This window comes from Acomys minous (assembly GCF_964271855.1).
Source record: "Acomys minous genome assembly, chromosome: 6".
NCBI classification, from domain to species: domain Eukaryota; kingdom Metazoa; phylum Chordata; class Mammalia; order Rodentia; family Muridae; genus Acomys; species Acomys minous.
Window position 1 is genome coordinate 76,937,253 of NC_140487.1, and position 24,390 is coordinate 76,961,642.

Sequence of the window (24,390 nt, forward strand, 5' to 3'; positions counted from 1 at the left end):
TGCTCCAGGTTACCCAGAGATGACTTGAAGGGGGCTTTAAGGTTTTGTTTTTTGTTTTAATTTGTGTATGTGTGTGTACAAACATTCATGTGTATCAGTTCGGGCACACATGTGGAGGTCAGAGGACAACCATGGACACCAGTCTTTGCCTTCTACTTTGTCGCTTCATCTCTTGTTTACTTGCCACTGGGAATGCCAGGCTACCGGCCCGCTGGAAGACCACTGAGATTTCGGGCACAGGGTACCACGTGGGGATCAAATTCAGGTCCTTATGCTTATATGACACGGACTCTTCCCACAGAGCCATGTCCCCAGTGCAGAGTTTTAGTTTTAGGGCCACAGTATTAGCGACTGCAGGTATGAGGGCCTCCTGAAGGGACCCAGCCCCGCAGTCTATTGTTAGAGTGCGCTTGCTCAAGACAAACTGCTTTCTCTGGGGGAATGATCCCATGCAAACAGGAGGCTGTTCTTAGGGGCATTTTCACACTAGGTAGGGGTGGCCATAACTTCACCTTAAGGATTAAAAGGTCCTTTCGCGACCTGTTTAGTTTCTTCTTGGCCTCTTTCACTCAGTCTGCCAAGTAACTGGTTGGAATCTTAGCTTCTGGCCGGGAGCACTCTTTTCTCCTCAGGCTTATTTTCTTGCCTTGTAGACGCTGCTTTTGAGATCGGAGGCCTCACGGGTCAAGCTTGGCCCTGCCCTAGGCAGAGATAAACAGGCCCAGAATCCATTTCTCAGATTGCAACACTGGTGAGTCAGGCAGGGTCGGACAGCTGCTCCCTCCCAGGCACCCCTTGGCTGTACCTGATAAGGAAGCACATCGCTCATTCCAGAAAACGTCGTCTTGCTAGTGCAGGAGTATAAACAGACACTCCCAGGCCCTAGTGTTGTCTTAGGGTAAATTATTGACATTCTGAACGGCTGAAGCATGGGGGAAAGGTGAAAGAAAGCAAACCTAAGAGATTCAACAGTAACTTCCGGTGTCTTCAGCTGCTCCATGGGAAAGTTTTTGAGCTCACTCAGCCAAGGGCAGGCTCAAGAGTTCCTTGAAGCCCTGGAAGTTGGAAGGAAGAAGGTCAGACTAGGGGAAGAACATTCAGGAAAGAAAAAAAAAATGGCAAAACACCCAGAGAGAAATGTGGGCATACTTTCACCACAGACATAGACAATGGATGTGGCAGCACCCTCAAAAGCAAGGAAACAAAACCAATTTCCCCAAAGTGAATGACCGCTTCCTATAAGTGATATATAAGCAGTGGGGAATTGGGGTGCTAAGAGCATAGTGACGGAGTTACAGAAGACCGGTGCCATAGTATGCCTGGTTATCAGTGTTTCCCATTCCCTCTCCGGAAAGCCGTTCCTAGCCTCTGGGGCTTTCACGTGGATCTTTTCCCAGTGAACTCCATCAACCTACTCAGGTGGGGTAGGGCACTGGAGCCCCCCCCCCCCCCCCCCGCATTTACAGATGAGGCTCAGCGAGGAAGGAAGAAGGAGCTTACTGATGCATAAGTAGGAGCAGGGAGGGGGTAGAACTGTCCTAAGTGAGCAAGAATAAAAGTATTTGCAAGGGCTGGGGAGATGGCTCTGAAGTTAGGATCAGGTGTGAGGCTCTTGTAGAGGATCTAAGTTTCAGTCCCAGGGCCTACAGCGGCTCACACCTGCCTGAAAACTGTAACATCTGTTCCAGGGATGCTGACTCTCTCTTCTGGCCTACAAGGGCACCAGGCACACAGTATACACGCATTCATGCAAGCAGACACTCATACACATTAAACAGAAATAAAGAAATCATATTTATTTATTTATTGGTTTTTAGAGACAGGGTTTCTCTGTGTAATAGCCCTGGCTGACCTGGACTCACTTTGTAGACCAGGCTGGCCTCAAACTCACAGAAATCTGCCTGCCTCTGCTCTCCCCAGTGCTGGCATTAAAGGCATGTGCCACAACACTTGGCTGAAATAAAGAATTATTTTTTTGCTTGTTTGTTTTCTCGAGACAGGGTATGAAATCTTTAAGGAAATAAAATCAGATATGTAGAGGAACGTTAATTCAGAACATGGCTGCTCTGGCAAGAGCTCACATCCAAAGACCTTCTAGGTCTGTGTGATTCAGCTGGAATGCGAACACCCCTTTAACTCAGGAGACAGAGGCAAACAGATCTGAGTTCAAGGGCAGCCTGGTATAAAACAAGTATCAGGTAAAGATGGCAAATATATTTTCCAATTTTGAGTGATTTTTTTTTTTTGAGACAGTTTCTTCACATAGCCTTGGCTGTCCTAGACTCACTCTGTAGACCAGGCTGGCCTTGAACTCACAAAGACCCTCCTGCCTCTGCCTCCACATGCTTCGGCAGGTGCTTTATGCACTGGGCTACACACCAGCCCTAGTATCAGGTAAAGAAAAGCTTAGGTTCAGACATGGTGGCACATGCCTTTAATCCCAAACAATGAAGGTAAAGTTAGCTTGTAGAAGGAAGCGCCCATGTTTGAAAGAGATGTTTAGGGGGATGGAGAGATGGCTCAGTGGTTAAGAGCACTGATTGCTCTTCCAAAGGACCCGGATTCAATTCCCAGCACCCACATGGCAGCTCACAACTGTCTATAACTCCAAGATCTGACACCCTCAGACATACATGCAGGCAAAACACCAATGCACATAAAAAAAAATAAATAAAAGAAAGAAGTAAGTGATGTTTAATTGAGAGGCAGAAAAGGTGACAAATCAGAAAAGATTTGACAGAAATAGGATTTGCCCAACTCTCATGAAAAGAGAGGAAAGGGAAGCTACTCAAAAGGCAGTTTTACAGAGAGAAGAGTTTCCCCAGAGCAGTATTAGGAAGATGGTTGCAGAGACAGAACTCCCATGAAGATCAAACAGGCCAGAAAACGAGAAGAAGCCAGAAGATTAGAGTAGATTGCTTAGTTTGAGGCCAAGCAGAGCAATTCTAGGCTGAGAGAGAAGCCAGATTAAATAAGTCAGCTGGGAGAGGAGTTTGAGCCAGAACAGCTGAGTTGAACCAGCCAGCCCAGAGCTCAGAAAGAACAAGTAAGGGTGAGCTTATTAAGCAGTAAGTCTCAGAGGCTGAAAACATTCTAGGCCTAGGTTAGAGTGCACGGAGGCTAGAAGCTTCCAAGGACTAGGTTAGCAGATGGAGGCGGTAAGCCTCTGAGACAACAATTGAAACAGGAAAACAAAGGTATTTTTACAAAAATACTTCTTAACGACATGACTCTCCTTTAGGGCTTTTCCTTTTCCAAGACTGCTTGCAGGGCTAAGCCTCCACTGCATGTGGAGGGAGCAACCTTGCCACCATCAGTGTGCCTGCGAGTTTGTTATGAAACACTGCTCTGGTTATTTTGCCAAGTTCTTTGCTCACACCACTTGTGTCAGTGAAGAGGGAAACACCAGTAGACCTTTCTAGACCTTTCTTCTTGGAGTGCTCCTTCCTTAACTCCTCCTTTCTGTCCTGTATACACACGATGTGGTTTTTAGAGACAGCAACCACGGGTCCTCTCGGGGCCACTGTGTATGGTGGAGAAGCAAATTCGCAGTCTCTGCCTTTTTGGCATCGGACTTTGTAAGTGCATTTACGAGCAAGGGGTGGTTAGGTAGGTGTCCTGAAACTGAGATGCCTATTGGAATCCGGAAGGTAGGGGTTCTCTGACTTTGGCCAGCATCAGAACCATATGCAGTGCTAATAAAAGACAAGAATATTCAAGCCAGGTGTGGTGGTGCACATCTGTAATCCTAGCACTCTGGGGGGCAGAGGCAGGCGGATCTCTGTGAATTCATGGCCAACATGGTCTACAAAGTGACTCCAGGACAGCCAAGGCTATGCAAAGAAACCATGTCTTGCAACCCCTCCCCGCAAAAAAGTGGTGCTCCATGCCTGTAATCCCAGCACTCTGGGAGGCAGAGGCAGGGGGGTCTGTGTGAGTTCGAGACCAGCCTGGTCTACAAAGTGAGTCCAGGATAGACACTAGACAGAGAAACCATGTTTCAAAAAACCAAAACCAAAGCAAACAACAACAACAAAACAAGAAGAAGAAGGAGGAGAAGGAGGAGGAGGAGGAGGAAGAAAGAAAGAAACACAAGGATATTCAAGCCTCACCTCAGACCTCCTGAATCAGAATTCCCAGCCGCAGTGAGCTTAACAAGCTCCCTAGATGATTTTGAAGTATTGGACTGAGCTTGAAAACCACTGTCTTAGCACAGGGGTGGAAGTTAATCAGGCCGAGAAGGGCGGTGGGGGTGGGGGAACCACTCTTGGAAAGCTAGGAGCAGCAACAACACCCTGGGGAGCCTGGTGCAGACAATGAGAAAGACACATCTTGGGTTTGTTTTTGTTTTCCCTTCTATAAAGTGATCAAATAAAAGGGGGTTGGAAGTCACTTCACACATGTCTGCTGACAGATTTGTCGTAGGAGAAAGCCATGAATCGTCCCCTTTCTCCCAAGAACATAGAATGGAAGTTACCAAGGGCTGGTGGGGATGAGCAGTTACTACTTAAGGGGCACACAGTTTCTGTTGGGATTGATGAAAAGGTTCTGGAAATGAACGCTAGTCAGGGTTGTATATTTAATGTTATTTTGTGCTGTTACATTGAATACTTAAATATGGGCAATGTATATTTTATGATATATACGTATGTTACAAATAAAAAAATAGCTGGTGTATTGAAGGGCAGAATGATAGGAGCAAATGATCTTCAATTTTAGTCCGTTGCTCCTATCTCAGGGGGGTCTGAGTGTGTGGGTGTAATTTTTTTCTTTTTCTTTGTTTTTTTGAGACAGGGTTTCTCTGCGTAACAGCTCTGACTGTCCTGGAAGGGCTTAATGTTTTTAAAGGGGATCCAACTCACAGCACCTGGCCTGACATGGTACAAGTGTACATCTTAGGGAAAAAACACAATAGATAAAACTTTTGAGAATACTTGGCCCTATTCTTTCCCTTTTGCCTGGTTAGCTCCTTGGGTTCACTGTCACTTTTTTTTTTTTTTTTTGAGGCAGGGTTTCTGTGCGTAGCCTTACCTACTGTATACCAGGCTGGCCTCAAACTCATAGCAATCTATCTGACTCTGCCTCCCAAATGCTGGGATTAAAGGTGTGTGCCACCATGCCTGGTTTTCTAACTAGTTTCCTGGTGATGCTGACACTCAGGTCCATTTTGGGAGGGCTGTGTAAGTTTCATCTTTCACACTGTATCCTCGTGAACTCACAGTCATAAGAACACAGTGGCACTTGATGTTTATTAAATGAACGAGCAAGTACACATGGGTGATATAGTTTGGAGGGCAGAACCGTCTTTGTACTGAACTATAGCACATTTAGGGCACTTCTCTCAAGTCACGTGCTTTGTGAGTTTAAAATTACCTCAACTTACCTTAAATTCTGTAGAACGAGGATGTTAGTACCAAATTATGTCTGTTCTTGGCCACATCTACTGCAGTCCTGGAATTACTGGCCATGTTTGTATAGAGGGTAAATGAATGCTGATTTGCAAGCTCTAAGGAAGCTTTGCTGTAAGTCTACAATCCCTGCAAACAAATTCTTTCCATATGAAGAGGGAACAGAGTGCAGAGAACATGCTGGTGTGGGAATTTCCAGATTTGGACGTCAGTCTGAGTAATTGCCACTTTGGCCTCCTGCATATCCAAAGAGCCTTTGTAACACTGTGTGAGAAGGTAGTTCATAAAGCATATGAACGTAATCATACTGCCATTATTTACTACCATCGTTTATGTTGATGGTAACGACACTGGCAGTTGGGCGATGAAGTGTGTGAGGAGGTTGGGGGAGGGGGCGGAGGGGGCGGAGGGATGCAGGCTGGCAGGAGAAAGAGGAACTACATCTCCCAGAACGCCTCTGACAAGCTTACACCGCGACGCCGCCGACGCCCCTCCCTTCCCACCGGCGCCCCGCCCCTCCGATGACGTCACAGAGGTGACATCACGGCGCCTAGAGCGAGGCTGGGGTAGAGAGGCCGACGGAGCTGGAGTCGTTCGCTTGTGGAGGAAGCAGCTGGGAGCTGGCGAGAGCGTGAGCGGGCGGGCAGGCGGACGAGCGAGCGCAGGCGGGAGGGAGCAGCGGCGCACGGCGCGGAGCAGCGCCAGCCCGGGCCGCGGCGGAGCCTCAGCGGGAGGGCAGCCCGAGCGGGCGCCTTGGTCCCCGCCCCCACTCGGCGGGGCAGTGCCCGGTGTTCCCCCGTGCGGGGGGCGGCGGCGGCGGCTGAGCGGACCCCACGGGACCGTGCGGGTGTTGCCACCTCGGCCGAGGAGCCGGCGCGGCCGCGGGGCCCTGCGAGCTGGGCCCGGGGCCCGTGACAGACGGGCCAAGGAGGGGAGAGAGGCGGCGGCGGCGACACCATGTCATCCCCCAGCCCCGGCAAGAGGCGGATGGACACGGACGTAGTCAAGCTGTATCCTTCATGGAGGGGAATTCGGACTGCGTGTGGGGCGGGTGGGGGGTGCCGAGGCGAGGGCTCCCGGGCACTCCAGGCCACTGGCCGCGCCTCCCCTCCCTACCCCGGTGCCTACGGCGGCCACTTGGCACCTCCTCCGAGCTGAGGGGGTTTTTCAGTCTCTCTTTATCGGCAGCCCCCCACCCCCCAGATGTGCGTTGCTCCTCGCCCTCCCTGCACCCCCTCGGAGCCCCTGACTTTTACTCCACGGCGTTTCGATTCCTAAGACGGCCCTTTCTTGGGGGTGGGGTGGGGGTATAACTAGCAGCCTCCTTCGTCACCCGGAGCTCATCTTCAGGGTCTTTGCTTCCTGTTTGCTAGCTTTTGATTTATGCTCAAGATAGAAATTGCTGAGAGGGAAGCCTTTCTCTTTCTGTCTCTTTCTTTTTGTTGTTGTTGAGGTGTCCTGGCTCTTTCCACTCAACAGTGCTGCTTAAACTGGGGTAACTGAAGCGACCTTCTTTATCCCTAATTCCTTTCTATATTAGGAAGAGAGTAGTCTGCTCAGGGCCTCCTCTTGTATGTAATAAAGAGCTCCGTGTGTTTTAAATCAGACACTCCTGTTAAGCCTCCTGGTCTGGAGAGCCTTCCTGTTTTTCTTTCTACTGACAAAGCCTATCCCACTCACAGTGCGTGCAGTAAGGACCCCCCCAGGCTCTCCTAGCAGGCAGGCTACCCTCCATATTGTGGATCTGACAGCTGGGAGGAAGGAGAGAAAGGAGCTGCTGAACAAAATAGCCACTTGAGCGAAACTCCCTCTGTGAGAGTGCGATTCTAGGGGACTGCTTGCCCTGATCTGGGCCCAGTGGTTCCTTTTATTTTCTGCCCCTTCCCCCAACTTTATGTCCATCCGAGGTTGCAATGGGAGAGCTGTAACTGATAAAAAAAGAGTCTTCCAGTCAGTGGTTCTGGTTGAAATCCAGACTGATTATTTCATGACCAGCAGAGAAATTCGCGAAGGTTCCTGAGACAAATTGAGTATTTAAAAAAATGTTTTTATTTTTTGAGGGCGGGGGCGGGGGGAGCACAGTGTTCTAAATAGCTAATTTCCCAGGGAAAGGGTGAAGGGGGGTTGTGTGGGGTGGGGTGGGCGGTAGTGTGTGAAAGGCTGTTAAAAAGTCCTCTCCTGTTTCTCTTTCTGCCTTGCCCCCATCCCCCACCATTTCCCCCTGTTGCAGGATTTTGTTTATATAACTCAAGTTGTTTGGCTAGATTCTTCAGGTGAATTCCTCTCATTTGTTGCTCTTTTTGATTGTTTACCTTTTCTAGAGATCGGTACTGGTTGTCAAACTCAGTTATGGAATTTACTGAAGTTTTTAAAAAGTAGTTTTTGCACAGGATTTTAATTTGGGGTATGGGAGGGAAGTTGCTTAGGCAAGAGGTTTTGTGTGGTTTTAATCCCCCCCCCCCCCATTATCTATTCAGGAATAAGAACGTGTTTTTCTCCCTGCCCAGGGGAGATCTGGCTAGAAATGAAGAATAGTGGATAAACTCAGAAGTTTAGGATTTGGAATCTGGAATTCAGGGGAAGGGCAGTAGGAGAGATCAGAGAACAGCCAGTAATGAAGGGTAACATGCCAAATACACACCTAGGCACACACGGAATCAACTCTTTATGAGCTGTTTGTGGTTTTGCTTGTTTTGTGAATGCGTGAATGATACCAGGAATGCTGGCTTCTCATACCGCAGGAAAACTTGTAACTGTGGCTGTGTGTACATTTTACACAAAGCAGTTTGGGGGTTTATTTTTGTTTAGAAACTAGGAAGTGACATGGCGGTAGACTTAGGAGTTATTTTTGTCTTGAATTGAGAGTTACTGTGACACCTAATGCGAATTTAACCCTAATGTGTAATTGGGATCCAGTGGGGGAGAGAATTCCAGCTGTTTTTGACCGATGTCAGATCCTCAAATCACATTCATACATAGATTTCTAACAGATTGAGGATAAAGATCGAGGCCTAACTTGACCTGATGCCTTTCCACACAGGCCTTTTGTTCATGTAGTAGTTGTGGCATCCAGAGTGATTACCGCATTTAGGAGTCGGGTGTTGGGGGGGGGGTGGCTAGTGTGGGGGGTGATGAGGGAGAGGAAACAGACAAAGAGCAGCAGGGTGTCTCTTTTTCCCCTCTCCCTAAGTGGCTTATTTCATAGCTTATTTTTAGTAGAAGATGAAGAAAGGCAAAAATGTATTGGCTTCTGTTCTTTCCCCACCTTCCCCTTCCCTCTTGCTGACAAAAGAAAGCAGGGCTCTTTACAATTGTAGATCTCTGAGGTAGGAAGGTAACAGTTTTGATTTGAAAGCTAGAGGTTATCTCTGCTTCAAATTTATTTTCTGGTTTATTGTTTTGGAAGTTACAATTTTTTCGGATTTCCTTTTGTGTGTGTGTGTGTGTGTGTGTGTGTGTGTGTGTGTGTGTGTGTGTGTTGTGGAGGTAAGAGATTTTATGGCCTCCTTTCTTAGCTGAATTCACATCAGTAGGCCCAAGTGGAGTTTACGAATTTTGGGTAAGGTATACTTAGTGAAAAATTTAAGAGCAAATTTCCCCAGTCTCCTGCTGGATGAGTACAATTGGCTGTCAGTGCTGAGGGCTAAAAATGAAAGATGGTGGTAAGGAAGTGGAAAGAAACGGTCTGAAGGAATGTCTGGTACTTCTCGCTCCTCGCTGTCCCGAGATGGTTTCTCTGGTGTGGAGGCTGATAGCTGGTTTCATCGTTGTCTCCTGTTTCAGCCCATTTTTGGCTGTCTTCTGGGCATAATTACACCACAAGGATTTACGGCCTGGCAGGGAACCTATATAGTAGGGAAGTGGCCGTGTGGGGGTAGGGAGAGAAGAGCTTGTGTAGCTAACTGGTCACTGCTTCCCCGCCTCGCTAGGCTCAGGCTCTCCTTCCGAGGCAGTGGCAGTTCTTTGTGACCGGCTGCTAGGAGGAGAGCTGACTCTCGGCTTATGTAGGGAGTGAGTGTTTTGCACCAATGCACTTAATCTGCTGGGCGATTATGCTCTGAAACTCTGACTCATTCATTGTTTCCCTGCTGATCCTCAGCTGAGGGTTGTGCAAACCTCCACAGGAGCCCAGGAACTGATTTAAATGACTTCTGGGCTCTGTGGAATCAAAAAACACTCGTCGTTAGCCTAAGTCCTGCGAAATGGTCTTGGATAGTGCAGCCATTTGCTTGCCAGAGCCAGGTAGATGGCCGGCCCGAGAGTCGCCCAGAGTCACCGGCCTTTGAGGCTTCATTCGGCAACCGCTGATTACTTAGGTTGTGGAGACCTGGGACTCTGGTGACCTTAAGCGTGATTTGCCCTAAAGGAATATTGGTTGAAGTTCTCCCTGGTGGAGGAACAGCTCAGGTTACACGGGTTTCCTTGTTGGTGGGGGGTGACTGTCTCGCCCTGTTGCACAGCTCTGCCCTGGTGAGCCTTCTATCTGTGAACCGGTGCCCCTGCTGAAGGCTAGAGCTGCTTGTTTTGGAAAAGCGTATACAGGCAAAAGGCCGCAGGCACAGCTCCTTGCAGCTCATTGGCTAGTCTGTTACTACCCGGAAAAGGAGGAGGGGTGGAGCTTCCAAACAGCTGATGGGAGTGTGTGACAAGAGTGTGTTTACATACAAAAGAGGTGGGGGCTGGGGAGGCCGTGTGAGCTGCTGGCAGAACCAAGTGTGTTTCCAGGGGTTGAAAAAGGGAAACCTGTAGTCTCAGATTCAAGAAATGATCAAAATTAAACCAGAAAACGGACTCTGATCATAACAGGGACTTGGCACACCCTGCTATTGCTGTAATATTTGGAAATATAAGAATATACTATTGAGTTTTCAAAGATTGTCTTTTCCAGAAGGATCTCACTAACAAAACAGGATATGCCATTTTAAATGTCCTTAAGTGACTTAGGATCAGGGGCTAAAGGTGTGGTGGGAATGGACCTCCAAATTTGTAAGCTTGCTGGAATTCACAGAAAAGCTGATGGCTGCTGCTTCTGAGAGTTTCTGGAACAAGTTCAAACCCTTAAATAATTGTGCACCCTCTTTTGTGTCAGGCACTGTGTCTGTGTGGAGGACTTAGTGAGAAGTTGGTGGAGTGGACTTAGTGCTTATGGAAGTAGGGTGGGTTTTTGTTGTTTTGTGGGTTTTTGGGGGGGGGTGTTCCTGAGACAGGGTTTCTCTGTGTGTAGCCTTGGCTGTCCTGGACTCCCTTTGTAGACCAGGCTGGCCTCCAACTCACAGCGATCCGCCTGCCTCTGCCTCCTGAATGCTGGGATTAAAGGCGTGTGCCACTACCGCCCGGCTCTTAAATTGGTCTTTTAAACCAGGAAGGACAGTATGTCAAGTCAGTAATATATGTTATCACCTTGCTTTTTGAATACTTTAATTGACCCTCCCCGCCCCTTGCCAGGTGCAGTATCTCATAGGTTTAATCCCATAATTGGGAGGCAAAGGCAGGTGGATCTCTGTGAGTTGAAGTACAGCCAGGGGTACATAGAGACCCTGTCTCATACAACAAAACCTGAAAAAATTATTATTTTGGGGGTTGCGAATTTCGAGACAGGGTTTCTCTGTGTAGTCTTACCTGTCCTGGACTCCCTTTGTAGATCAGGCTGCCCTCAAACCCATATCGATCTGCCTGCCTCTGCCTCTCAAGTGCTGGGATTAAAGGCACGTGCCACCACTCCCAGCCGGGGGAAAAATGTTTTTAAGAAATTGAAATTTAAAAAGTAAATGTATGTGATGTAGATATATATGGATATCTTAATGTCTCAGAAAAAATTTTAAAATTTAATTACAGTATTCCTCCCAAATGTGTGCCTGCCCGCCACTAGAGGGCACCAGATCTCATTGTAGATGGTTGTAAGCCACCTTGTGCTTGCTGGGAATTGAACACAGGACCTTTGGAAGCAGAGACAGTGCACTTAACCTCTGAGCCATCTCTCCAGCCCCTCAAAAAAAATCATTATTTTTTAAAAAATAGGCATTAAAAAAAAGCATTGAATTGGGCACTGGTGGCTCACACCTTTAATCCCATCACTAGGGAGGCAGAGGCAGGTGGATCTGTGAGTTCGAGGCCAGCCTGGTCTACAAAGCAAGTCCAGGACAGCCAGGGCTACGCAGAGAAACCTTGTCTGGAAAAACCAAAACCAAACAAACAAAAGCATTGAAATGTAGAGCCATTTATTATCAACTTTAACTTTTGTGGTTTGTTGTTAATCAACAGTTGTTCTATCCCCAAGTTATTCACTGTTACTGTTTAATTTGTGTTCAGAGTGTAGACAATCTTTTAACTAGCCCCAGTGTCCATTGGCAACCTGAGGTTGACCTCTCACTTCCTGTGGCCTCTCAGCTGAGTTGGTGAGATGAAAGTTAGAACGATTTTATGGTCTTAAAGCTAAGAGTTAAAGATTTGGCAACTCCGGGTTTTTTTGTTTCTGTCTTCCCTGTGTAGATTTTGGTGATACACAGATAGATCATTATAGAACTTAAGGAACCTGTGTGAATTTTGCAGTGAAGTTGTAGTAAATATTTATATTTATTGGGCTATATAGTTGATACAACAGGCCTAGAAATTCAGCTTTTATGAAGGAAGACTTGTGTATGTGTGACCTGTAAGAGACTCTTTCTCAGATGACCTGGTCTATGTTTTAATAAAACACTTTAATGAGAAAGACTTAGTGGTTTTGAAAGTGTTACAGTAAAGTAATTGGGGAAAACATAGGTTACAAAAGGGGAAAGAAAACAGCTACTCATAATCTTATCCTTTAAATAATAGTTCTCAAACTTGAGTGAGATCTTAATTACTTGGAGGGTTTGTTAAAACTGGTTCTGGATCCCACCCCTGGACTTCCTGCCTCAGGAGGTCTAGAGTGGGGTCTAGGAATGAGAGATGCTTATGCTCCAGGGCCTGTGGCATAGAAGCCATCCATAAATACTAGCCTGTTGCTGTTTTTCCTGTAGCATTTTAGTCTCCCCAGGATTTTATTGTTTCTAACATCTTAGCCATATTATATGTATTGCTCTGTTTTTGCTTAATATTTCCATAACTGTTTTTTCCCCTGTTAAAAATAATTGGAGATACCTGATGTAGTGATACACATTTGTAATCGCAGAATTCCAGGCATAAATAAAGGCCAGATGGATCTCAGAAGCTTGAGGCCAGCCTGGCCTGTATAATGATAGTAAGACCTAGTCTCATTCTTAGCCCTTCCTTTAAAAAAAAAAAAAAAAAAAAGCAAGGTGTGAGGCTGTCTAGTGGGAGATTGCTTGAGCAGAACACAAAGATCCTGCTTGTGACCCAGAAGCACCAAAAGCATCCAGAAAAGGGGAGACGCAGACACAAGGAACAGCTTCCGTACCGTAAACGCACTCACAGTTGTCTTTCCTCTGTGGTTTTTGAGGCAGGGTCTTACTATTGTAGCTCTAGGTAGCCAAGGCTTGTTATATAGACCAGGATAGCCTCAACGCAGATGCCGCTGACGTGTTCTGTAACACTGAATCTTAAAAACTCCATTTCAGGGGGCTGGAGAGTTGGCTCAGTGGTTAAGAGCACTGTCTGCTCTTCCAAAGGTCCCGGGTTCAATTCCCAGCACCCACATGGCAGCTCACAACTGTCTGTAACTCCAAGATCTGACACCCTCATACCAATGCACATAAATTAAAATTAAATAAAAATATTAAAAAAAAAAAAAAAACTCCATTTCAGCTGGGCTTAGTAGCACACGACTTCAGTTCCAGCACTTGAGACAAGCCATCTATTCTTTGTGAGTTCAAAGCCAGCCTTTTTTCTACAAAGTGAGTTCTGGGACAGCCAGGGCTTCATAGTGAGAATCTGTCTTAGGGTTGGGGACACGGGGTACACACCTTTAGTCTTGACATTCAGTGGATCTCTGAATTTGAGGTCAGCCTGTTATCAAGAGAATTCCAGCCAGACATTGATAGTGCACCCCTTTAATTCCAGTACTCAGGAGGCAGAGGCACTCCAATCTCTGAGTTTGAGGCCAGCCTGGTCTACCAAACAAGTCCAGGACAGCCAAGGCTACACAGAAAAACCCTGTCATGAACAACGGAAAGGAAAAAAAAAATTCTTTCCAACGTAGTCAGGGCTACAGGGTAAGATCCTCCTCCTTCTCCCCCCCCCCCAAAAATTGGTGTGTGTGTGTGTATATCAGAAGATAACACCCCCACCCCCAGACAGGGTTTCTCTGTGTCTCTGCCTCCCCGAGTGCTGGGATTACAGGCATCTGCCACTGCACCCAGCTCAGAAGACAACTTTTTGGGAGTTTTTGCCTTCCACTATTTGGGTTCCAGAAATTGAATTTATGTCATTAATTTTGGTGGCAAATGCCTTAACCTGATGAGCCATTTCACCAGTCCCTCAGCATTTTTTTAAAATTTATTTTTATTTTTTAAAAAGCTGGGGCTGGATACAAAATTAACACCCTCCGCCTTTTGTTTCTTTGTTTGTTTTTGTTTTTTGAAGACAGGGTTTCTCTGTGTAGCCTTGGCTGTCCTGGACTCACTTTGTAGAGCAGGCTGGCTTTGAACTTGATCTGCCTGCCTGCATCTGCCTCCGGAGTGCTGGGATTAAAGGCGTGCGCCACCACACCTGGCTTTTTTTTTTTTTTTTAGTATTTTGTGGGCAGATGTGTCATCTGCATGTATGTATGTGCACTATGTGCATCCCCTGTTTCCCCAGAAGTCAACAAGAGAGTTTAGAACCCCTAGAACAGAGTGACTGAACCGCTATGTGGGTACTTGGAATAGAACGCTGGACCTCTGCAAAAGCAGCAAGTGCTTTTAACCAGTGACTCATCTCTACTGTCTTTGGTCTTTTGACTAAGATCTTGCTTTTGCTGGGTGGGTTGGCGCACACCTTTAATCCCAGCATTCAGGAGACAGAGATAGGCCCTGGTCTACAAAGTCAGTCCAGGACACCCAAGGCTAACACAAGAGAGACCTTGTCTCGAACTGCCCCCCACCCCCCCAAAAAAAAGGGATCTTTCTTTTATGTGGAAATCCTGCTGCCTCTGTTTCTCGGAGTGCTAGTAAACTTTGTTTTTGAAGGTAGGGTTTTTGTGTGTCCCCGAAACTACCTATTTAAAGAGCTATTTTAAGATTTATTTATTTATTATGTATATAGTACTCAGTATACATTCATTGTTATGTATACATTGCCTGCCTGCATGTACACTGCAGGCCAGAGGAAGGCATCAGATCACAGATGGTTGTGAACCACCATGTGGTTACTGGGAGTTGAACTCAGGACCTCTGGAAGAATAATCAGTGCTCTTAACCTCTGAGCCATCTGTCCAGCCCTTTAAAAGTTTTTATTATTATATGTGAATGCTCTATTTGCACGTACACCTGCAGGCCAGAAGAGTCATCAGATCACATTATAGATGGTTATGAGCCACCATGTGGTTTCCGGGAAGTAACTCAGGACCTCTAGAAGAGCAGACAGTGCTCTTAACTACTGAGCCATCTCTCTAGCCCATCTTTTTTTTCCCCCCTACCATGTGGTGGGAATTGAACTCAGGTTGTCAGTCTTTGTGGCTTTACCTGCTGAGCCATCTTGACAGCCCTTTTGTTTTATTTTAAAATTTGAGACAGTCTCACTAAGTTATCCAGTCTGGTCTTGAGCTTGCTCTGTAGTTTAGGCAGGCCTTGAACTTAAGATCTTTTTGTCTCGCTGGGCAGTGGTGGCGCACGCCTTTAATCCCAGCACTGGGGAAGCAGAAGCAGGTGGATCGCTGTGAGTTTGAGGCCAGTCTGGTCTACACAGTGAGTCCAGGACAGCCAAGGCTACACAGAAAAACCCTGTCTCAAAAAACCAAAATAAAGCTTTTTGTATCAGTATACCAAAATGGTATTGCAAGCATGTTCTCTAAGCTTGGTAGAATTTGCATCTTGATCCTTGGTATATTTAGGTTAGTTATAGTTTTAAGTACAGTGCCTGTGAACATTTTATGGATGTATGCTTTCTTTGGACTAAGAAATATCTGCACCATGTGGTAGGTATGTGGTCAGCTTTTTGCTTGGTACTGGTTCAGTATGTAGCCCAGGCTGGCTTTGACTTTTTCCATGCCCTTGCTTCAACCTTCCTAGTTCTGGGATTAAAGGCTGTGCCACCTTGTAAGGGTCTATGTTTTACTTTTTAGAAGATAATTTGAATGTAGCTTTTACTAGTGATGTCTCTATTTCATACTTAAGTAAAAACTCAGTTTGTTAAACCTTTGTTTTAGTTGCATGTTTTAAAGGATTCACATTAAATAACACCCTCCTGAAGTACTGATTGCTAGCCCTACTGTGTCAGAGCTGGTGTCACAGCTGTTCTCTCAGATGAAATCTCTGCATTAAGGCTAAGCAGATGGCTCAGGGGTAACATGTGAGAATCAGAGTTCTGATCCTTAGAACCAGTTAAAAAGGCTAATGCTGTAGCCTGAGTGTGTAATCTCTGTGCTGCTGTAACAGGATGGGAAGTGAGGTCAGGTAGCCTGGTGTGTGCCTGGCATGCACACCCTCCTATATACACACTTTAGACACACTATACTTATGCTTACATAAAGACTGAAGAAAGGGAATTAGTAAGTTAAAGTTTTTCATTGTGAAGTATTTTGTGGCCCTTTACTAACTTCTGGTGATAAGACTGTCTTCTTTTTTGCATATATATGTATAAAATCAATAAACCATGGATTTGAGAGGAAGTGAGGAAAAGATATGGGAAGAGTTAGAGTCCCAAAAGGGAAAGGGGAAAGTGATATAATTGTATTTTAAATTAAAAAATTGAAGTTAAAATACCTACTGTATAATCTATATACCTGATTTTCATATGTATGTAGTTCTTTCTCTAGGTCCAAGCTTCACTGTAGACATTATGTTGCCAGTTCTGCTCCACACCAAGTATATTCCCAGGCAGTGGCAGGAGCATCACGGGCATTTCTAGGATGAATTAGTGTGGAGCACTGTTAGGCACCAAGCCCGCATCATCTCATATATGAAGTACTTGTGTTAGGGGTGTAGTAGTTCATAATGGTTTAAGAATAGAAGAGGTAAGATACAAAATAAAACTCTTCTGTTTGTGGGGAAAAAAAGACTGTCTTTTTGTTGATGATACTTGTTTTGTCAAGTATTGATAATTTTTAAAAAATGTAGCATTTCCTTAGCACCTCCATAAAGTTTACAATAATTTGATAATATTTGCATGAAAGTCTGATACCTGAACTGTGACTAATTTTCATATGGACTAAATTCAGGTAGAGCTGACAACAGTTCATGACAGAATTGAGATTTGAAGTGTTAGGGTAACCCTAATAGGCATTTCACAAGCTTAGAAGGTTACAGTTTTTGAGACAGGGTTTCTTTGTGTAGTCAGTCGTGGCTATCCCGGAACTCAGTCTGTACACAAGGCTGGCCTCAAACTCAGAGATCCTGGCCTCTGCATCACCACTGCCTTGAGAGCATAACAGCATGCTACTAGTATGATACCTATGGATAAATATAGTGAAATACTAACTTAAAAATATTAATAACATTTCCCCCTTCTCCCGACGCCGACAGGGTTACTCTGTGTTAGCTGTGATTGTCCTGGACTTGCCTTGTAGACCAGGCTGGCCTTGAACTCACAGCCATCCATCTGCCTCTGCCTCCCAAGTGCTGAGATTAAAGGCTTTTCTTTTTCTTATAGTGGTATACTTTGTATACAGTCTCAGCACTTAAAGCTAAGGCAGGAGGAATGGAAGTTTGAGGCCAGTCTGGCTCCAAAAAAGAAGAAAACAGTTTTGGATACTACTTTGTGATGTTATTACTTTTTTTCTGATAAATTACAGACAGTTGTATTTGTATGTGCTATTTACATGTGTTGCTCAAATTAACACCTTATAAATGACAGCTGGAATTCTTAGATTGGATAATAAGAAAATGGCAACCTGGTTCTAAGCCTGTTTAAGAGACAGGGTTTCTCTGTGTACCCTTGGCTGTCCTGAATCTCTCTCTGTAGACCAACCTGGTTGAATTCAGCAACCCCCTGCCTCTGCCTCCCAGGTGCTGGGATTAAGGGCTTGCCCAGCATTGCCCAGCAGGTTTTTTTATTTTGGTTTCAAGACAGGGTTTCTCTGTGTAGCCTTGGCTGTCCTGGACTCAGTTTGTAGACCAGGCTGGCCTCAAATTCACAGAGACCGCCCTGCCTCTGTCTCCCTGAAGGCTGGGCACGACCGAGCCTGGCTGAGAAAACTTTGGCAAACATGCTTTTGTGAGACTAGCAGTGCTGCAGGGGTTCTAAGCTTCAGCGAATTTGAGCAAATGTCTGTTTCTGAGACAAGGTCTCACTACGTGGCCCTGACACCTGTTGCGTTGTTCTGTGTTTATGGGCAAGTACTATGGTGTCATAAGTTCTTTTTGGTATCAAATCAGATATTTAAGAAACATAGCTATTTGTTTGCAGGCTGGTTCTTATGCTGTTTTTTGGCCCAGCAGAACCCACAATCAGGAGCCACATGGGAAGATGAACCATCCATAGCCACCTACATTTTAGAGGCTAGGTGGGCAGTTTGAGTAAATTGTTCTCTTCAGACCTGCCCTGCCGAGAAGTCAGGAAGGAGTCCCAAGTGCTTTGCTGCTCTCTGAACTGTGTGCACACAGGCCTGGCTGCACATGCGAGGGTCACAGGACAGCTTTGTGAACTTGATTGTTTTCATTCTCCTTTATGGGCTCAAGGGCTCAAACTCAGGCTGTCCGGCTTGTCAGGTGAGCACCTAAAGTGCTAAGCCGTCTTGTCCAGAAGATGTTTTTCCTGTGTATCATGTTTTCAGCATATATACTTTTAAAGTTTCCTTGGATTGTAAAGTCTTAGTTGTGGTACTATAAATAAAAATGAGATCTAGAGTGGGCTTACTCCTGTTACCTAACAAGGAGTTGGGCTGACACTGAGCTAGTGAAAATTCAGTGTCTTCTGAGGGAGAGAAACAGCAGGTAACCCTTCATTTACTTTAACTACATTACAGTCAGTGGAATGGCACCTGACACCTTAATTTTGCTCTGTATTGTTGAGACAGTATTGAGAGTTCACATTGTAGGCCATCTTCTGGAACCGTGTGGTTCAGACTAGTTACTAACTCTGCCGTCTGATGCTTGGATTACAAATGTGAGCTGCTCTACCAGGCTGCTGCTACCGCTGCTGCCATCGCTGCTGTTGCTGCTGCTGCTGCTGCTGCTGCTGATGATGATGATGATTTCCAGTCATACTCTTACTATCATTTGAGGCAGAATCTCACTTTAGCTCAGGCTGACTTGGAACTTGCTCTGTTTGCTGGGCTGGCCTTGATTTCACAGCCATTCTCCCTCCTGAGGCTTTCAAAGTGCTAGAACTTACAGGTTCAAGTCCAACATGTATTGAGGTTTTTCTCTTTTTGCTCAAGATACTTTTTCTTTCTTTCTTTTTTTAAAACATTTATTTATTACGTCTGCATGTGTACCTGCAGGCCAGAAGAGGGCATCAGATCACCCTGTGGTGAGCCTGTATGTACATTTGAAGGCCTGTATGTACATTTGAAGGCCAAAAGAGGACACCAGATCACAGTATAGATGGTTGTGAGCCACCATGTGGTTGCTGGGAATTGAACTCAGGACCTCTGGAAGAGCAGTCAGTGCTCTTAACCTCTGAGCCCCCCCCCCCTTTTTTAAAGGTTTTTATTTTTATTTATTTTGGTTTTTCAAGACGGTTTCTCTGTGTAGCCTTGCCTGTCATAGACTGTTTGTAGAACAGGCTGGCCTCAAACTCACAGAGATCCGCCTGACCCTGCCTCCTGAGTGCTGGGATTAAAGGTGTGCGCCACCACACCCAGCTCTAAAAGTTTAATTCATGTGTTTGAGATTCAGAAACTGAAAGCCTGTTTCTTCATCTGTTCATTGAAGGAAGTATTGTGATCTCTGACACCCAACGCTATGCCAGGCAGGGCTGAGGATATAGCTAAGTGGTAGAACGCTTGCCTGGCATCCTCGGTTTGAGTCTTAGATTACAGATAAAAACAAATACCTACTTGTGCTTATTCTCCTTCCCCGCCCTGTGCTGGGGATCCATAAGCAGTGCTCTTCACCAGCTGTATCCCAGTCCTTACTCGCTGTTACCTCAGTGACCGGTGTGATACTGTTAATTCAAAAGCATGAATGTTACTGTTTGCTTAATGGGAAGTAGAGTCTTTGCTTTTTGCTTTTTTGCTTTTTCGAGACATGGTTTCTCGGTAACCTTGGCTATCCTGGATTCGCTTTGTAGACCAGGCTGGTCATGAACTCACAGGCCTGCCTCTGCCTCTCGAGTGCTAGGATTACAGGTGTGTGCCACTGTGCCCAGCTGCTGCTTCTTTGTTTTTGAAACAAATTATTGTATGACTTGTACCCTTTAAAATAGGGGCCTAGGGCTGGAGAGATGGCTCAGCAGTTAAGAGCACTGCCTGCTCTTCCAGAGGTCCTGAGTTCAATTCCCAGCAACCACATGGTGGCTCACAACCATCTATACTGTGGTAGTGACTATTTTGTGTGTTGGATAAAGTGTACTATATGGGGGTGGGGGGATATAGAAATACATAGGGAATATAGAACAAAAAGTAGATTAGTGAATCTACTCCTTAACTTAATGCCTCAATTGTCACTCACAAGGTTATATTTAATTCACTGGTATAGAATTTTGTATATAGAGGCTGGGCGTCGTGGCACACGCCTTTAATCCCAGCACTTGGGAGGTAAAGACAGGCAGATCACTGTGAGTTTGAGGCCAGCCTAGTCTACAAAGCCAGTTCAGGACAGCCAAGGCTACACAGAGAAACTTTGTCTCGAAAAAAAATTTTTTTGGTATATAGATGTAAAATAAGTAATTCTAGATACAGTGGTATTGAATTCAAATGTAAGTTTATTCACACGTTTTATATATATATGTATATATATATATATATTTCTACTCTAATAAGAGGTATTGTACCCATATAACTCAATTATAATACAAGGTTTACTTTTAATACTTTCAAAGTGCTATTGCAGACTGATTAGGATAAATAAGTTATACAAGTTAATTGTTAGCTGATCTACTTTTATCACAAGACTATACATCTTAGGTACAGCAGATAGATATGATTCTATAGAAAGATAAGGTAGGATAGTTAAGGTCTTCAAAAACCTCAGAGACATGCAGAATATGGCATTTTAAAATGTTTTTATTAGCTGGGCGTGGTGGCGCATCCCTTTAATCCCAGCACTCGAGAAAAAAGTTTTTATTATTTTAAAGATTCACTGACAATGAGACAGGTTAACTCCTGGCAACACCCAGCCTACCTCAAAGAGGATGATGAGCATCAAAGAACCTCCTTATGGCGATGGCTTCAAATGTTGCAAACTAGCCACTGGGCAAAATGTCCTCATTTCTGCCACAGACAGAACTTTACCTTGAAAAGGGCAAGCTTGGATGCAGGCAGAGTCGACGGCCAAACTCTACCAAGACAAGGTAAGCAAGTCCTCACTAGTTCCTGTCTCACAAATATGTCTGTTAGATACTGGCCCAGAAGGCTGAAGAAAATGCTCCAACATAATAGAGTGTTTTGGGTGACTATTCAGGTAGAAAACTGTCTCTGTCATCTTCTCACTTGGAAAGCTGCTAACCTGCACTCCCAGCATACTCAGGTAATCAACTTTATTCCTTCTCAAGTCTCTGATGGAGTTGAAGACCAGGTAGCTTAGTTTTAAAATGAAGCTTAGTTGTTTAGGGGTTAAGATGTTTTTAGGTCTAGATAGATGTTTTAAGTTGATAATGACAAGATGTGATAGAGCTTGATTTGCATTCAGAATTTTAGATGCATCAAGATAGGAAAGATGATTTCTTCAAGGCTGTCAAATACAAACAGCCAAAACACTAAGAATGTAACATTTATATAATTCCTGATTGTGTCATGGTCATACTTGCTATAGATACTATATATATGTAGAATAATATAAATGTGTAGGTAAAAATTTTAAAAAATACTGTATGTTTTTACTGTACCAGCTTTGGCTATTTATTATTTCAATGTCATTGGAGTTTTTTGTCAGCTCTGAAGTTCTGATGATATCTGGCTAAAGTCAGTTTTAGCAGTTAATTATGCTCACATAGTTAAGCATGTTTTTGTACTTAGGGAAACTGCTTATAAGATCATTATAACGTACACTACTTCTTTCTGCAAGTAAGTTTTTCAAGTGGAAGTTAGTTATATCTTCTAGGCAATGCTATTTTGGCCTTTATGAGCAGTTTACAGAAGTAATAATGCTTGGATATACGGTGTCATATTAGTGAAGCAGTTTGTTGTTGCTGTTATTGAGACAGTCTGTCTAGGTAGCTCTGGCTGGCTCAAAACTGTAGAACGGGCTCCCTGTTTCAACATACAGAAATATTTTCCTAAGTTCCTGAGTGATGGGGTGATAGGTCTGTTCCACGACGCCTGGCCTTGTTTATAGATAGCCTTGAACTTTCATCAGTCTCCACCTCAGTTGTCCAAATGTTAAGATTACAGGCATATGCCACTGTGCCTTTTGTCCCTGCTAGTGGGGTTTTTTTTTTTTTTTTTGTTTTGTTTTTTGTTCTTTAAAGATTTATTTATTTATTATGCATTCAGTATTCTGCCTGCATGAACATCTGAACTCCAGAAGAGGGCATCAGATCACAGTTATAGATGGTTGCGAGCCACCATGTGGTTGCTGGGAATTGAACTCAGGACCTCTGGAAGAGCAGAAAGTGCTGTTAACCTCTGAGCCATCTCTCCAGCCCACTAGTGGGTTTTATAGAGAAGTTATATTTGATTTTTGAATTAAGAGCAAATTATTACTGCTTTTAGGTAACAAGATGGGATGTAAATAAAGTGATCTAAAATATATTTTCATGACATTTCACTTTTCTTGTTTGTTTTTAAAGAGATAATAACGTAAAAAAAAAGAAAGACTAGAACAGATTGCAAAAATATTAATAGGATATATATCTCAAGGAATTCTCTAATTATATAGTTTTAGACCTGGAAGAGAATGTAGATATATTCTATATATATTCTTTTATTTTTTTATTGATTTTTTTTTTTTGAGAATTTCATGTCATCCCAATCCCACTCATCTCACTGTTCCTCCATATCTGCCCTACAGCCTTGTAACCTCTCATCCAAAGAAAACAAAACAACAAACGAACAACCCAAGAAAGCTGTGGTGCGTCACATAGTATACCCTTTTGCCTCAACAGCTTTGCTTGTGAATGTTCATTGCAGTGATTTGGGCCCTCTGGCTTCTGCTACGTTCTCTATACTGGTCCCCACAGGGACTCCTCTTGGACATCCTGTTGTTGCCCTGAGTCATAGAGGTCCCGCAGCTTTGGATCTGCAGGGCCTGTCCCTTCACTTTTTCCAGAAGTTCATAAATGGGGTTGATGGTTCTCCAACTCAAAGCCTGGATGTGAGCCTGGGTGATGTGATAGCTGAGTGGGTAGCCTCCCACTTTGCCCAGGTCGGGGTGGGGCCAGCTCACCTGAGTGAGTGCTTTAAGCTCTTGCACCACCCCAGGTGAGGGATGGGGCTACGTCTCCTCATACCCACACTACCAGGGCCAGCTATCAGATGCTTTCCTGATGAGCGGTGGGACCAGCTCTCCTGTGCCACATCACCTGGGCCATTCTGTATATATTCTTGTTAACTAGCTTACATAATTATAAAAGAGAATAATGTAACATTACCTGCTAATTGATCCATAGACACAGTGCCTTAAAGATGGTTTTATTTTCTATTTTGATTTTTTAAAAAAAGCAATTAGACTTGCAGTTTTGGTCAAAGTCTTGGTTTAAAATGTAGCTAGGCTTTTTAGTCAAATTATCATGAAATAGTTAGCTAAGTAGAATTTCACCTTTTTTACTCTGTGGTCCAGGCTAGTCTAGCACCGCTCTGTTATGTTACTTTGCTTCAGCCTACTGAGCAGCCAGGACTGTACATTTGTACCACAGCATATAGATTTCTCTCTCTTTGGCTTTTCAAGAGAGGATATTTCTGTGTAACCTTGGCTGGCCTGGACTCACTTTGTAGACCAGGCCTGGCTGGCCTTGAATTTATAGATAGAGATCTGTTTGCCTCCGCCTCCCAGGGTGTTGGGATTACAGGCGTGCACCACCACTCTTTTTCTTTATTTTTTCTTTGTTGTGTTGTGTTGTTTGTTTGTTTGTTGTCCTGGACTTGCTGTGTAGACCAGGTTAGTCTCAAACGCAGAGTGATCCGCCAGCCTCATGTGCCACCATACGTGGCAGATTTTTTTTCTTGTTTTTTTGTTTTTGTTTTTGTTTTTCTTTTTCGAGACATGGCTTCTCTGGTAGTCGTGACTGTCCTGGACTTACTTTGTAGACCAGGCTGGCCTTAAGATCTCTTTTTCTTGATTTCAGAATTTTTAATTGAAGTTACTCCTTTGAGAAAACTTTAATAGTTTTGGGTATTTTCTTTTTGTTTTTTCGAGACAAGGTCTCACTATGTAGCTCTGGCTGTTTGGAACTCACAGAGATTGACTTGCCAATGTCTCTTACGTACTGGCATCAAAGGCTTGCGCCACTACACCCGGCATTTCAGTATTTTTTTCTTGTTTTGCTAATGTTTTTGTTACTTTTCTCCTTGGGAAGTAAGTGAGTTTATTGCATGATGAAAGTCTTAATGTATATGCTTTTTGTTTGGTTGGTTTTTTTTGGAGACAGGGTTTCTCTGTGTAACAGCTCTAGATGTCCTGAAACTGTGTGTAAACCAGGCTGGCCTCGAACTCACAGAGATCCTCCTGCCTCTGCCTCCCAAGTGCTGGGATTAAAGGTGTGCGTCACCACCGCTGGGCTTATATATGCATTGAGCAGACTATATTATTGAAGCTAATTGATGATGAGTGAAGCTGTTGAAAAGTGATACTAAGATACTAAAATGTGG

General features: G+C 44.5%; 1 protein-coding gene across 2 annotated transcripts in view; it reads left to right on the forward strand.

Moving 5' to 3' along the window:
- The first annotated feature begins 5,938 nt into the window (after window positions 1-5,938).
- Window positions 5,939-24,390, forward strand: part of UBE2H (ubiquitin conjugating enzyme E2 H) — an 89,932-nt gene continuing 71,480 nt past the window's right edge. The window contains exon 1 of one of the 2 annotated variants that reach the window (XM_084786408.1): window positions 5,939-6,418. In XM_084786408.1, coding sequence (XP_084642534.1) covers window positions 6,366-6,418 — 53 coding nt within the window. In that variant the 5' untranslated portion in view covers window positions 5,939-6,365. The remainder of the gene's footprint in view (window positions 6,419-24,390) is intronic. The other variant, XM_084786406.1, reaches the window with a different exon arrangement.